General features: G+C 56.6%; 1 protein-coding gene across 1 annotated transcript; it reads left to right on the top strand.

The window, feature by feature from the left end:
- Positions 1 to 10,392: 10,392 nt before the first annotated feature.
- On the top strand, positions 10,393 to 12,976 carry LOC100091270 (cytochrome c oxidase subunit 5B, mitochondrial). The gene is made up of 4 exons (XM_029074445.2): positions 10,393 to 10,548; positions 11,051 to 11,124; positions 12,413 to 12,512; positions 12,749 to 12,976. The coding sequence occupies exons 1-4, from the start codon at positions 10,437 to 10,439 to the stop codon at positions 12,859 to 12,861; spliced, it is 399 nt and encodes a 132-aa protein (XP_028930278.1). The 5' UTR covers positions 10,393 to 10,436; the 3' UTR covers positions 12,862 to 12,976.
- The last annotated feature ends 987 nt before the right edge of the window (positions 12,977 to 13,963 follow it).

Genomic DNA, 13,963 nt, shown 5'->3' with positions numbered 1-13,963 from the left:
TCTGCACAGAGTAAGCCCTAGGCATCTCTCTGCTGTTCTCCTGGTCCAACAAAAATTTGGAGGGAAACTGGGAGAGTTCAACATTGGAGCAGAAGAGAGGCAAGAGCCCCCAGGGGTTGAGGAAGGCCTCTTACCATTTACCTGGACTGCCTTCCCACTCCTGTTCAGGACCACTGAACTGCTCTGACTCCTGAGCTGTAAGTTCCTCCCTTTGTATTAATAATTATTGCCATATTTGGGATGCGCTTACTAATAATAATAATGTTGGTATTTGTTAAGCGCTTACTATGTGCAGAGCACTGTTCTAAGTGCTGAGGTAGATACAGGGTAATCAGGTTGTCCTACGTGAGGCTCACAGTTAATCCCCATTTTACAGATGAGGTAACTGAGGCACAGAGAAGTGAAGTGTGCCAAGCACAGTGCTAAGGGCTGGGGGAGATACAATGCTTCCAAATCAATGGGAAAAACTGCCAAGAGCCTTCCTCAGCAGACACCCAGAGAGGTAATGGTGTAAGACAATTTAGCCCAGACCCCTGGATGTGGCCATCCCACACAGGGGTGGGGGCCGGGGGTGGACAGATCAGAGTGCTCACCTCTTCTCCTGCAGATGGCCACTTAGGCCGCTGACATGGCCATCTGGGGCCAGGGAGGTAACCTGAGGAGGGAAAAGAGAGGATAAATTGGAGAGAGGGAAGGGGGTGGGGAGTAAAGATAAAGAGCCAAAGGGAGACAAAGGGAGACCGAAAGGAGAGAGGAAAAGACAGACAGGGGAGGAGGCCCAAAATCGCTCCAAGGGAGGGGTCTGTCTCCAGAGACAGCCAGAAGGAACTTCCTGGCACCTCGGGAAAACAGCTTTCTTTTGCAAGCTCTGGTGCTCTGCCTTGGTTTTCCTTGGACTTGGAAACTCAGCCAAATTCAGCTAGCTCACAAGTGATCTTCTCGCTTTGGCCAGTCTTACTTGCCCTTGACCAGTATTGGCTCTCGGATCCTCAATCTCCCCACCCTCACCACTGACTTTTCACATTCCATCTCTTTATCACCCACTTCCCTGGAACTTTCCGGTCCTGGCAAGGAGATTGGGACACTCTCCCAAGTGTGGAGTCTGGTGTTCCATCCACGGAGGGTGCTCAGTAGTTGCGACTAACTTGGAGCCACCTGGGATGTAGATAAACCACCCAGGAAGCTCCTTGGGGCCTTCTTGCAGAGGGCCTGGGGTCCCAAACTGACAGTGGGACCGTGGTGCTATTGGCTGGGGGGGGGGGGGGACACATCACTGGCCATGTCGGGGGTCAGTTTCTTGCCACAGATGCCCAGTGGGCTGCGAGCCTGGCTTAGCCCTAGGTTGGCCATCGTTCTAGAGGGTGTGGAGGGGGACAAAGGGAGAAGAGGCTCCCTGTGCTTATGGGGATGTGGGGTTCTGTGGCTGCCCAAGAGGGAGCCTGGCCGGGGCCTGTCATGCTGCACTGAAGCGCTTCCAGGGTAGTCGGATTCTCCTTGGGGTTCGAGCAGGATGATGCCAGCCCCGAGAGGCTGAGACTGGACCAAGGCCAGAGCAGGGTGGCCTGCAGCTCGGGCGTCCTCTCTTCTCCAAGAAAGAGCAACCTCAGTCCCTGGGGCTCAGCCCTTTGGGCTTCCCCTTCACGTTGCTTCCCTGTGGCCCACGGCCCTATCCTGCGTGGGCTCCAGGATCCCCCCAAGGCAGCCAGGGACACATGGGCCTCCGGGCTCCCTCCTGAGGGACCCCGGGACCCCTGGTACAAGAACTTGTTGAGCAACAGGCTCCAAGCCATGGGCGATAAGTCTCTGGGACACGACTCAGCCCCACTGGTGCTGTTGCTCCTCTGCCTTGAGGGGCTGCTCCAGGGGCAATTCGGGGCTGGTTGAGCCCCGGACCTCTCCACCGTCGCTTCCCTAGAAGGACCCTGCCTGCTGCCAGAAGAGCCCACCAGCTTCTGGGGGCTGTGTGGGTGGCTTCTGTACTGGGAGTTGTCGAAGAGTTGATGCTTCAAGGCGGGCAGCTGGAGAGGAAGGGGAAGGTCTCGCAACGGGGAAGCTGGAAAACAGAGACCAGGCTAGGATCGGGCCCGTGGAAGCCAATCAAATGTAGATTGCCCCACTGGAAAGAGCAGGATTTATGGAATGCCTGCCATGGGCCTGTGCATTTACAAGGGACTTAGCTTTTGAGGAGTCCCTCCTCCTGTTCCCCAATTTGGCAAGCCCCAAGAATGGAAATGGCCAAAGAGAGGAGTAGCAGTGTTTGGTGGCATGAGAACCCAGGGTTCCTGGCTCCTTGTCCACCTCTGAGACACCCCAGAGACCCTGTGGGCCTCTTGATTCAAGCCATCCAGCGGAGCACCCGGGGCTCCCTGCTCCAGGCAGAAGGCCAAGGCCTGGCCCAGAGGCCCTGCCCGACCACCTGGACTTCAATGCTTCAGAGAAGGTGAACTTAACTCTGCATCTTCCAGTGCCTCTCATGCCAAGGGTCCCTCAACAGCTCAGTCTGAGCCCCATTACAGCAAGGGGTCTTCAGGGTGGGGGAAGTAGAAGGAAAAGAGGGAAATGGGCCCGCCCCTAGCTCCTCGCTGCTCTCCCTGATGGGCAGTTGTAGAATGGGGGCATTTAGAATGGCAGTTGCCCTATTCTAAAAACCACTCTAGAAGAAGGTCCCAGGGGAGTCTACATGCAGGGAGAGAGAGGAAAAAGTGGGAGGCCCCCCGCTCCTGCTGCTCCACAGAGGTCGAAGGGGGTGCCCAGGAGGGCAGACACACCCCCCTCAGGAGTCCCTGGCAGACCATGGCTGGTCCAGTGGTTTTGCTGTGAGCGGCTCTGCTCTGGGGAAGGGGAAGGAGGAGAGGGTAGAGAGAGGATGGGGAGGACCAAGAACCTGGAGGGAAAGAAAGGATTGGGGGGGGAAGCCAGCACGAGGGGTTACCTTCTGGCTGAAGACTGGCTTTCCCCTGGGCCTGGGACTTGGTTTCCTGCAATTCCACACAGGCCAGACCCTATAAAGAATTCCCACTGTCAGGACAGTGAGACTTCAGAAGAGAGGACAGTGAGGGAAGCCGCCCCTACCTTGGATTTCTGCAGCCTTTATCTTTTGGAATTCTTCCCACAGGCCTTTGTTTCGCATCAATCAGCATAACAACCCACAGAGCCCTGATTTCATTCATCGTCAGAAAGGGATCGGGACAAAGGGCAATTCCCAGAGTCAGTTACTGCTCATGCCATCACATGGGTGGGATTGGGGAAAAGACTGACTTGGGGCCCCCCCAGAGAAACCTGTGGCTCAGAGGCGGCGGGTGTGGCAGGAGGCTGAGGGGCTTACCCCAAAGCAGCGTTCTAAGATCTAGGTTCTCCCTCCCTCCCACCCCCGACCCCCAGCCATCACTCACCCTTTCCCAGACACTGTCCTGAAGTTGTACCGGTTGGGGGTCGGGAGATCTCCGCTCTACATGCAGGAAGCCAGAAGAAGGGCTTGCCCACCTTGAGCCTCTTGAGCTGGAGCAGCTGCCAATATCCCATTAGGCTCAACTGGAAGCGGTTGCTGAAGAGCACCGAGGTGGCCTTCCGGGTGGAGGAAAGCGCATGTTGGCCCAGGGCCCCGAGGGCTCGTCCGAGCCAGGGCCGCCCGGACGCTTCTTCGGGAGCTGGCTGGGGTCCGGCCCAGGAGCCGGGTCTGCTAGCCGGGGTTCTTTGTGGTCACTGGGAGGCAGGAGGGTCTGCCTTGGGAGAGGTGGGGAGGATGGGAGGCTCGGGACCCTCTCCTTTTCAAAGTCATCGCCCACAGCCCCTCAGGGCCCGGCCTCCCTACATGGCCACTTGCAAAGAGAACAGGTGCCCGACGGGGACCCAGAGGGTCCTGCCCGTCTCACGGGGCCGGGGGCTCCTTCCTGCTTTTTCGGTTGGGCAATCAATCACTCAACCGATGGTATTTATTGAGCACTTACTGTGAGCAAAGTGCTGTACTAAGCACTTGGGAGAGCACAATATAACAAAGTTGGCAGACTTGTTCCCTGCCCACGATGAGCTTACAGTCAAGAGGGGCAGGGAACAAAATCCCAAGGCCCCATTCTGCCTGATGTAAGAACTTTTGTTTTCTGACCCTAGGCGCTCTCCGCCTAAAGAGCGAAAAGGACCCTCCTGCTCGGATGCTCAGCTACTTCTCTCCCATGAGCTAGGGGAGCAAGGAAAGCAGCATCTTACCCCCCAAGTCCTCTGGCCAGCTTGGGACTCCCCTAGGCAGGCAATGGGAGCAGGAGGAACTGAGAGTGTCACCCAGTGGGCATCAAAAGACCAGCAGGATCTGGGCTCTGGCTGGAGGCTCCCCTGAAGGGCGCAGCCCAGGGCCAGAGGGACAACTGTCAAAAGGGGAAAATGTCTTACAAGCCTCAAAGGGACATTGTGAGGACAACTGACATATGACACACAAAATACTCCAGGCAAACCTTAAGCCATTAAATTCAAACTGTTGTTAGCCATCGATCCAGCCATCACCAGGCCGCACTGAGAGCCTACGGGATGCCGAGAGCAGCACTAATAATAATCGTGGTATTTAAGTGCTTATAATGCACCAAGGACTGTACTAAGCCTGAAAGAAAATACAAGATAAAATATCCCGCACGGGGCTCATAGTCTAAGCAGGAAGGAGAACTAGGATTGAAACCCCATTTTGCAGATGAGGGAACGGAGGCCCAGAGAAGTTAAGTGACTTACCTAAGATCACACAGAAGACAAGTGGCAGATCCGGAATTAGAATCCAGGACCTCTGCTTCCCAGGCCAGGGCTCTTTCCACTAGGACACCCGGCTTCTCCTATGTGCTTAGGAGAGGGCACCAGAAGCAAGACCAAGACACATATTCCCTGCCCTGCAGGACTCTTTTTGCAATAATGTATCATAAGTTACTCTCGAATCTAATGCTTTCCCAGAAGCATTTTCATCACTGCTGCCAAGTAGGACAAGTAAAGGAGGCTACAAATTCTATTAATCATAAAGGCACCATTCTTGCTCTCATTACCACACCAAAGTACAAAATTCATTTCACTACCAACAGAAAAGGAAGCTTAAGAAGGGGCAGGAAGGGAGTAAGCAGGGTGAACTTGGAATTTTTGTTCACCAACTCCACGCAGAGGTGACTCAGTAGAGCTTGAAGGTGACAGGTTCATCATAAATACTGGGCCCAGCTAAGCATGTGCCCTTCGCTCTGGTGCCTGCTGAAAACACCAATTGGTTCAAGGGAGATTTGGAAAAACTCACAGAAGATAGGATGAGAGGCTCCCAGTGGGTTGGTAGAGGACAAACTAGGGATATTGAGAGAAAATTTGGGAATGCAGTGGTGTCCAGGATGGCAGAGCGCTCATTTTTTTTAGTGGCACTTATTCAGCTTTTACTATGGGCCAGTCACTGCTTTAAGCACTGGGGTAGACACAAGATAATCAGGTTGGACACAGTCCACGTCCCACATGGGGTTTAACAATCTTAATCCCCACTTTACAGATGAGGTAAATGAGGCACAGAGAAGTAAAGTGACATAGTCAAGGTCACACAACGGGCAAGTGGCAGAGAGAGGATTAGAACCCAGGTCCTTCTGACTCCGAGGCCTATGCTTTATCCACCAGGCCATACTGTTTCTCACGGTTCCGCCAAACCCCTTGGGCCGAGTCCCGGGCTGGATGGACCAGGCTGACCCAGGTTCCCATGACCCACAAACTCCGTGTTTATCCAGCTACCAGACTACCGAGCCAAAGGAATATTTGGGGAGGAAGCCCTGTCCTCGGAGCCCAGTGTGGACCAACAGGATCTGTCCTCCCCGCCCCCACCATGAGTTTTGGAGTTGCTGAAGACAGAAAGTGGAGCAGAGTCCAATGTGTCCCCCTCTGGGGCTTCCCCTCATGGGGTGAGAAAAGCCCAGGAGGCCTTTCATGCCACACCGTTGGTGCTCATGGCAAAAAAAGAAAAGAAAAAGATGCCGGAAGCTGGGTTTGGGGCCGTTCCTTGCCCCAAGGATTGGAACAGAGAGTCCCAGGGCAGTCCCACCACGGGTGGCTCCTCGGAGCCAGACGGGTGGTGAGGAGATGGAAGGGGTGGGCAGAGGCCAGGGCTTGGTAGGGCAGGAGTGAGGGTGGGGAGCAAAGATGGATGGATGGAAGCCAGACAGGGACAGGTGCAGGACAGGAACAGGAGCAGGGCAGGGGGCAGGGCAGGGGTGGAGGAAGGGGGGGCAGGGCAGGGCAGGAGTGGGGGCGGGCTGGGAGGGGCTCATACTGTGCACTGCGCACACTGTACCTCACACTGTGTGGTTGTTGAGGGGCAGGACGGCAGGGGCGGCGGGCGGGGGTCTTTGTTGTCCACAAGAACCGACCGACCATCAGCCAGGCCTATGGAGCAGAACTGAGAGGACAAGCGTGACTCCATTTTAGTGCTTCCAGGACTTCCTTCCATTTTATGATCGCCTCCAGTTTGTTTTATGATCCCCTCCAGTTTGTGAAATTGTTGACCCCCAGTCAAGAAAGATGAACACAACATTCTTTTGACTCCCATGTGAAGAATCCGTGATCGCTTCATGTCGTTATCCCCTGACTGCAGCTGCTAATTGTCGACTGCACATCTTTTTATCTCCGGAAAATAGGAAGCGAACCCAGGAACTGATGGCTAACTCCCCCATTCCTCCCCCACTAATTAGCCATATGCATCATTAAAGGCAATGTTGTGAGGGAGGCTCGGGGCTGCCCGCCACTCGTATCCAACTGGGATGAACGGATGTGTGGCCACTTTCCTCCTTCCTGCGCTCTCCCGACTCCTGTCTCCGAGTCTTTCTATCTACATCATCACCTGGGGCAATCGAACCCTATGATCGGAATTGCCCATCTTCACCCGACACTTTCAGGTTATCTTTCGAGGACAGGCCTCACCTGCCGGGGGCGGCCGGAGCGAGGCATCCCGGGGACTGCTCGGGGGAGGCTACGCCCGCCCGGCAGCTCCCCGCACTGCGCCCGGCGGTTTCAACGACTTACCGCCAACGCCACTAGGCCCAGTCACGTGCCCGGCCTTCCTTCGGGAAGAACCGGGCCTCTATATGCCCCTCCGAGACCCCACCCCAATTCATTCAGTTGTAATTAGTGAGCGCTCACTGTGTGCCGGAGCACTGTACTAAGCGCTTGGGAGAGTACGACATATCAACGGACACGTGCCCTCCCCACAAGACCCCGATCCCCCGCCGCCCCCCAACTCTGTAGGCTGGAAGTGCTTTATGGGCAGGGAAAGTGTCTGCTCTCTCTGCTGTATTGTGCCCTCCCAAGGGCTGAGTACAGTGTTCTGCACATAGTAAGAGCTCAGTAAATACCACAGACTGATTGACCTCTGTTCCGTGTGGCTACCCCTAAAGCACACGGTCACTTGGGGTCTACGAGTCCCTGAAGATTTAGTGAACGGACCAAAGGTAATCCATTGTCTACGATAGATGTTTCATTAATTAGAGCACACTCGGACAGTGCTCCCTAGGTAGTGAAATGCAATGACAACTTACGGCTGAGCTGCCCCCAGAGAACCGAATATAATGATAACTTTCAGCTGGGAGTTCGTTAAGGGAAGGGAACATGACCACCAACTCTGTTGTATTGTACTCTCCCATACAGTGCTCTGCACACAGTAAGTGTTCAATAAATACCATTTACTTGGATCTGTGACCTTTGGGCATTTGATCTTCACCCCACCCTCAACTGCACAGCATTTATGTTCCATAAATTCACTTTCCTCCTACTGGGCCAACTGTCATTCATGATTCTTGCTCTTACACTTGGGTGTAATGTAGACCAGATCATAGGCTTCTTGATCACAAATGTCTGCTTTGTGATCTTGAGCAAGTCACTTAATTTCTCTGGGCCGCAGTTACCTCATTTGTAAAATGGGGATCGCTACTGTGATCCCCATGTGGGACAGGGACTGTGTCTATCCTGTTTAACTTGTGTCTGCCCTAGCGCCTAAGACAATGCCTGATATATACGAGGAGCTTAACAAATACCATACGAATGAAAAATCACCGACTATCCGGTATGGAACCGGTCAGTCCAAGGGTCGAGCAGAACAAAAGCCCTAAAAGTGACTTGCAATTGAAACTGGTATGAACCCTTTCTGGATTCCTGGGTTTCCAGGGCTGGGGGTGGGGAGACATACTGGGGCCTGGATGGCAGAACCCTGCTTGCGGCGCTCTAGGTGGGCTGCATGGCCTAGTGGAAAAAGTCTGGGCCTGGAAGTCAGAGGTGATGGGTTCTAATCCCCGCTCTGTCACATGTCCGCTGTGTGGCCTTGGGCAACTCACTTCACTTCTCTCTGTCTCAGTTACCTCATCTGGAAAATGGGGATCGAGACTATGAGCCTCATGTGGGACAGGAACCGCGTCCGACCCGATTACCTTGTATCTACCCTAGTGCTTAGAACAGCACTCTCAGCCCCGCAGCACTTATGTACTTATGTGTAATTTATTTATTGGCATTGATGCGTTTCTCATGGTGCGCAGGGAATGTGTCTGTTTATTGTCATATTGTCCTCCCCGAAGTGCTCAGTACAGTGCTCGGCAGAAGGTAAGTGCTCAGTAAATACGATTGAATGAATGAACAGTGCTTGCACATGGTAAGCGCTTAACAGATCCCGCGATCACTATTACAATTAAGTCACTTCACTTCTTGGTGCCTCAGTTCCAAGCACTGAGAAGCACTCAGCACTGAAGCACTGAGAAGCAGCGTGGCGCAGTGGAAAGAGCACGGGCTTTGGAGTCAGGGCTCATGAGTTCGAATCCCAGCTCTGCCACTTGTCAGCTGTGTGACTGTGGGCAAGTCACTTAACTTCTCTGTGCCTCAGTTCCCTCATCTGTAAAATGGGGATTAAGACTGTGAGCCCCACGTGGGACAACCTGATTCCCCTGTGTTTACCCCAGCGCTTAGAACAGTGCTCTGCACATAGTAAGCGCTTAACAAATACCAACATTATTATTATTATTAGTTCCCTCATTTGTCAAATGGGGATGAAGACTGCGAGCCTCATGTGGCACAACCTGTCGACCCTGTAATAATAATAATAATAATAATGCTGGTATTTGTTAAGCGCTTACTATGTGCAGAGCACCGTTCTAAGTGCTGGGGTAGATACAGGGTAATCAGGTTGTCCCACGTGGGGTTCACAGTCTTAATCCCCATTTTACAGCTGAGGTAACTGAGGCACAGAGAAGTGAAGTGACTTGCCCAAGGTCACACAGCTGACAAGTGGCAGAGCCGGGATTCAAACCTATGCCCTCTGACTCCCAAGCCCGTGCTCTTTCCAATGAACCACACTGCTTCTACCCCAGTGCTTAGAACAGTGCTCGGCACATAGGAAGCGCTGAACAAATACCAATAGTATTTACTATGTGCAGAGCACTGTACTAAGCTCTTGGAATGTACAAATTGGCAGCAGATAGAGACAGTCCCTGCCCATTGACGGGTTTACAGTCTATTCGGGGGCGACAGACAGACAAAAACAAGAGCAATAAATAGAATCAAGGGGACGTACATCTCATTAAAACAATAACAATAAATAGAATCAAGAGGATGTACATCTCATTGACAAAATAAATAGGGTAATAAAAATATATACAAAACCAACATTATATTGTATCAAGCCCAGCGCTTAGGACAGTGCTTTGCACATAGTCAGCGCTTAACAAAAACCAACATTATTACATTGTATCCTCCGCAGCGCTTAGGACAGTGCTTTGCACATAATCAGCGCTTAACACACGCCACCATCATTATTATTATTGTTATTCCCGAGCCCCGCTTGTTCGCCGCCGGCGGTTACCCCCGCGCGCCCCCTGGTGGCTGGGGACCGTGCGGCCTGAGCGGTCTCTTCGGTCACGTGGCGGGGGTGCGGCGGGGAAGGGGGAGGCTCCCGCGTCACGTGGAGGGGGCGCGGGGGGGGGAAGGGGAGGCTGCCGCGTCACGTGGAGGGGGCGCGGCGGGGAAGGGGAGGCTGCCGCGTCACGTGGAGGGGGCGCGGCGGGAAAGGGGAGGCTGCCGCGTCACGTGACGGGGGCGCGACGGGAAAGGGGAGGCTCCCGCGTCACGTGGAGGGGGCGCGGGGGGGAAGGGGAGGCTGCCGCGTCACGTGGAGGGGGCGCGGCGGGGAAGGGGAGGCTGCCGCGTCACGTGGAGGGGGCGCGGCGGCGAAGGGGAGGCTGCCGCGTCACGTGGAGGGGGCGCGGGGGGAAGGGGAGGCTCCTGTGTCACGTGTCGGGGGCGCGGCGGGGAAGGGGAGGCTGCCGCGTCACGTGACGGGGGCGCGACGGGGATTGGAGGCTCCCGCGTCACGTGTCGGGGGGGCCCGAGCGGCGGAAGCCCCTCCCTCCGCGCGGCCTCTTTCCCGGAAGCGGCAGCGCCGCCGCCGGTCATTGTGGCTCCACGACGCGATGGCTTCAAGGTTACTTCGCGGAGCGGGGTCCGTGGTGGGCCAGGCCCTGCGGAGCCGCCTGCCGCTCCGGCTCCCGGGCCGCCAGCCCGCCCGCACCATGGCGGCCGGAGGTAGGCGGGGCGGGGGGGACCTGCAGACCGCCCACCCCGAGGGCAGGAACGGCCGCCGCCCCCACCCCCGCCCGGACCCCCCCGCCCGCCCCGGGACACCGCTTGACCTTGGGGTCCGCGGGCCCTCCAGCCCCCTTCCCCGCCCCCCAGCCATCAGGAGCAGGGACGAACCCCCCACTGTGTGCAGAACACTGTGCCGAGCACATTGCATTAGCACCCCTCACTAACGCAAGCGCTTAGCACAGTGCTCAGCACGCAGCAAGGGCTCAGAGCAGGCGATTGAGTGCGTGACCCCCGCCTGCCCTCTGGGAGTTGTGGGGATAACGGTCGATTAGACCGTGAGCCCCGCATTGGGCAGGGATGGTCTCTCTCGGTTGCAGAATTGTCCGTTCCAAGCGCTTAGTACAGTGCTCTGCACCCAGTCGGCGCTCAGCAAATACTAGTGTTGAATGTGGGGGTTGGGGAGGCCGCGGGGGTCTCAACCTGCCGTGTCTCTTGGCAGGCGGCATCCCCACCGACGAGGAGCAGGCCACCGGATTGGAGAGGGAGATCCTGATGGCGGAAAAGAAGGGATTGGTGAGCCGGGACCTGCCCTCTGTCCCTCTTCCCGGGGGCTCAAGGACACCCAGAGGCAACGGACAGTGGCTCCCCGTCGATCATGTGGCCTGAGCACCTGGGCACCACACTGTACTCGACGCCTGTGGGAATCCGACAGCGCTCGTAGACATGATCCCTAATCCCCAGGAAGCTCACGGTCCTGGGGTGGACACAGACGCTAGCAGTAGTAAATCAAGGGCTCACGGTGTGCCAAGCACTGGGGTCGTTACAAGATCATCAGGTCCCCTGTGGGGCCCAGGGTCCAAATAGGAGGGGAGGGAGCAGGCATTGAATCCCAGTTTTGCAGAGGAGGGAACTGAGGCACAAAGAAGGAAAGTCACTTGTCCCCGGTCACCTAGCGGGTGAGGGGTGGAGCTGGGATTAGAATCCAGGTCCTCCGACTCCCAGGCCCATGCTCTGTCCACTGGGCCACGCTGCTTCCCGCTAAAGTAATTTACGGCGAGGAGGAAGTAATGGAGAGCAGAGATCTGTGTATAAATGCTGCAGGGGATGGGGGCAAAGCGGGGAGTTGTGTAGGTGAGTACCCCGTGTGCTTAGGTGGGGCAGAAGGGCTGCAGTAGGAGATTACTAGGTGGGGAGATCAGAAATTGATTTCACGCGATGAGAAGCCGCATGGCTTAACGGAAAGAGCATAGGCTGGAAGCACTGTCTGCTCCTCCACTGTCTGCTAATCCAGGCCCCTCCACTTGCCTTCTGTAGGACCCTGGGCAACCCATTTAACTTCTGTGCCTCAGTTACCTCATCTGTAAAATGGGGCGTTAAGATTGTAAACCCTACATGGGACAAGAACCATGTCTAATCTGACTGTATTGTATCTACCCCGGTGCAGTACCTGACACAGTAAGTGCTGAACAAAACCATTAATACAAATAATTAGAGAAGCCCTCCTCCAGGAGATGGGCGGTTAAAAGGGATTTGAAGGCGGGATAGCTGTGATCTATCAGAAATGGGGGGAGGGAGTGGGAGCAGCCCCCACCCCCAATCTTCTGTCCTTGACACCCACCTTCACCATTCCAACTCAAGCTCCGGGTTTCCGGTCTGGCCTGCCAAAAATAGCTCCCCTCCCCTCCTTGCCTGGTACTTTAGGCCCGCATCCTACCTTTGTGAGGAAGCCTTTCCTGAGGCGAGGGCGACTGCATGGTCCCCTCCACCGGTTGGTGGGCTGGCTGGGTCCGAGGGGTCCCCGCGGGACACGGCGAGAGGCGTGCGCTGGTCCGTCAGCCTGTCTGCCTGGTGCTCTTTGCAGGACCCCTACAACCTGCTGGCCCCCAAGGGTGCCGCGGGCACGAGGGAGGAGCCCAACCTGGTCCCCTCCATCACAGACAAACGCATCGTGGGCTGCATCTGTAAGTACCGGGGTCCTGCGAGCCGGGCGGCCGCCCAGAAGGTCGGGGTCCGGGGGTCGGGAGGAGTGGTGGACTGCGGTTCTCCGTCGGGCTTCGGCCGGGCCCCGCCTCACGGCCCACTCGGTTGCTCCCCCAGTTTGGCGGGGTCGGGATCCCGGGCAGCTCCAGAGGTCCCCTCCGTGGCCGCCCCCGCCCCTCCCAACCAGGAGGCCCTTGCTGTCCCCCCCCCATCACAGGTGAGGAGGATAACAGCGCTGTCATCTGGTTCTGGCTGCACAAAGGCGAGACCCAGCGCTGCCCAAACTGCGGAACGCACTACAAACTGGTCCCCCAGCAGCTCCACCATTGAGCACCGCCCTGCCGCCGCCCCTGCCACCCCCACCGCCGTCTGCCCTGGTTCCTGGAGCGGCACCTTCTTTCTAATAAAGAGCCGGTACCACCTGGCTCCTTCTTCTCCCTCCGTCCTTGCTGCCTCCTCTCTCTCCACCTCCTCTGGCTGCGGTGCAGGCCGCCCGGTGCTCGCCTGCCCACCCCTGGGGGTGTAGGAGCAGCGGCTCTGCTCGCTTGGCCGAGGGGAGGCTGTTCCCTCTCTTTTTCCCGGTCCGCTTAATAAGAGTGCCGGCCTGGGGTTCCCTGGCCGGGACTTAAGCCTTAACGCTCTGTGCCGCCAACTGTAAGATGCGAATGAATGGAGAAGGAAAGGGGTAGGCGGGTGCAGAAGAGACGGGACCAGAGGAGCGAGGGGTAGAGGGATAAGGCTCTGGGGGAGTGAGGAGTGAGGATTGGGGCTGGGCATGCAGCACTAAGGAGAAGAGGGGTCAGTGAGCAGCCACGGGGTGCGGTGCCCTAGTCTAATGGGTGGGGTGGTGGGGCAGCGCGCCGCACAGTTCCGACCTGCTCCCTGCCTGGAAGGAGCTTAATGTCTCCAGGAGAGCCCACCAGTGCCACCGCTTAGACCACTGAGGGCCAGTTTTTATTTCACAGGTGTGAAGGAGAGGGTGGGGCTGCTCCCCCACTGTCCTGCGTGTCCTCCCACCCCCACCACTCCCGTCAGTGCTTCAGAATGGAGGGGGGAAGGGGGTTGAGTACACATACTGTGTCGTGCTGGGGAAGGAGCAAGGCCTGTTCAGCTCCCACCACGCATCCAGTCCCCCTCCTCTGCCCCACAAGCCGGGAGCACCAGGTGGGAGCAGGAAGTGTTGGGTGGGCCAGCAGGGCAAATGCCTGATGCAGTTCAACAACAGGATGGATTGAGGTAGGAGCTGGTAGCTTCTCTCTCCCCCGTCCTTCCTCCTCCGGGCCGGGCCAACTTAGCTGCTAGGGCAGACTGGTGGCCAGAAGCCCCACGCTCACGGACAAAGAGGGCGGGGACCACTCGGAGCCAAACTTTTTCCTTGGGGTTCTCTTTCCCATGCCATCCTGGACTCCGAATCGCGGCCGGGGTAGGAGGT

This window comes from Ornithorhynchus anatinus, chromosome 11 (assembly GCF_004115215.2).
Source record: "Ornithorhynchus anatinus isolate Pmale09 chromosome 11, mOrnAna1.pri.v4, whole genome shotgun sequence".
Lineage (NCBI taxonomy): Eukaryota > Metazoa > Chordata > Mammalia > Monotremata > Ornithorhynchidae > Ornithorhynchus > Ornithorhynchus anatinus.
Note: the sequence above shows the minus strand (reverse complement) of the source record. Positions and strands in the feature narration are given on the sequence as shown.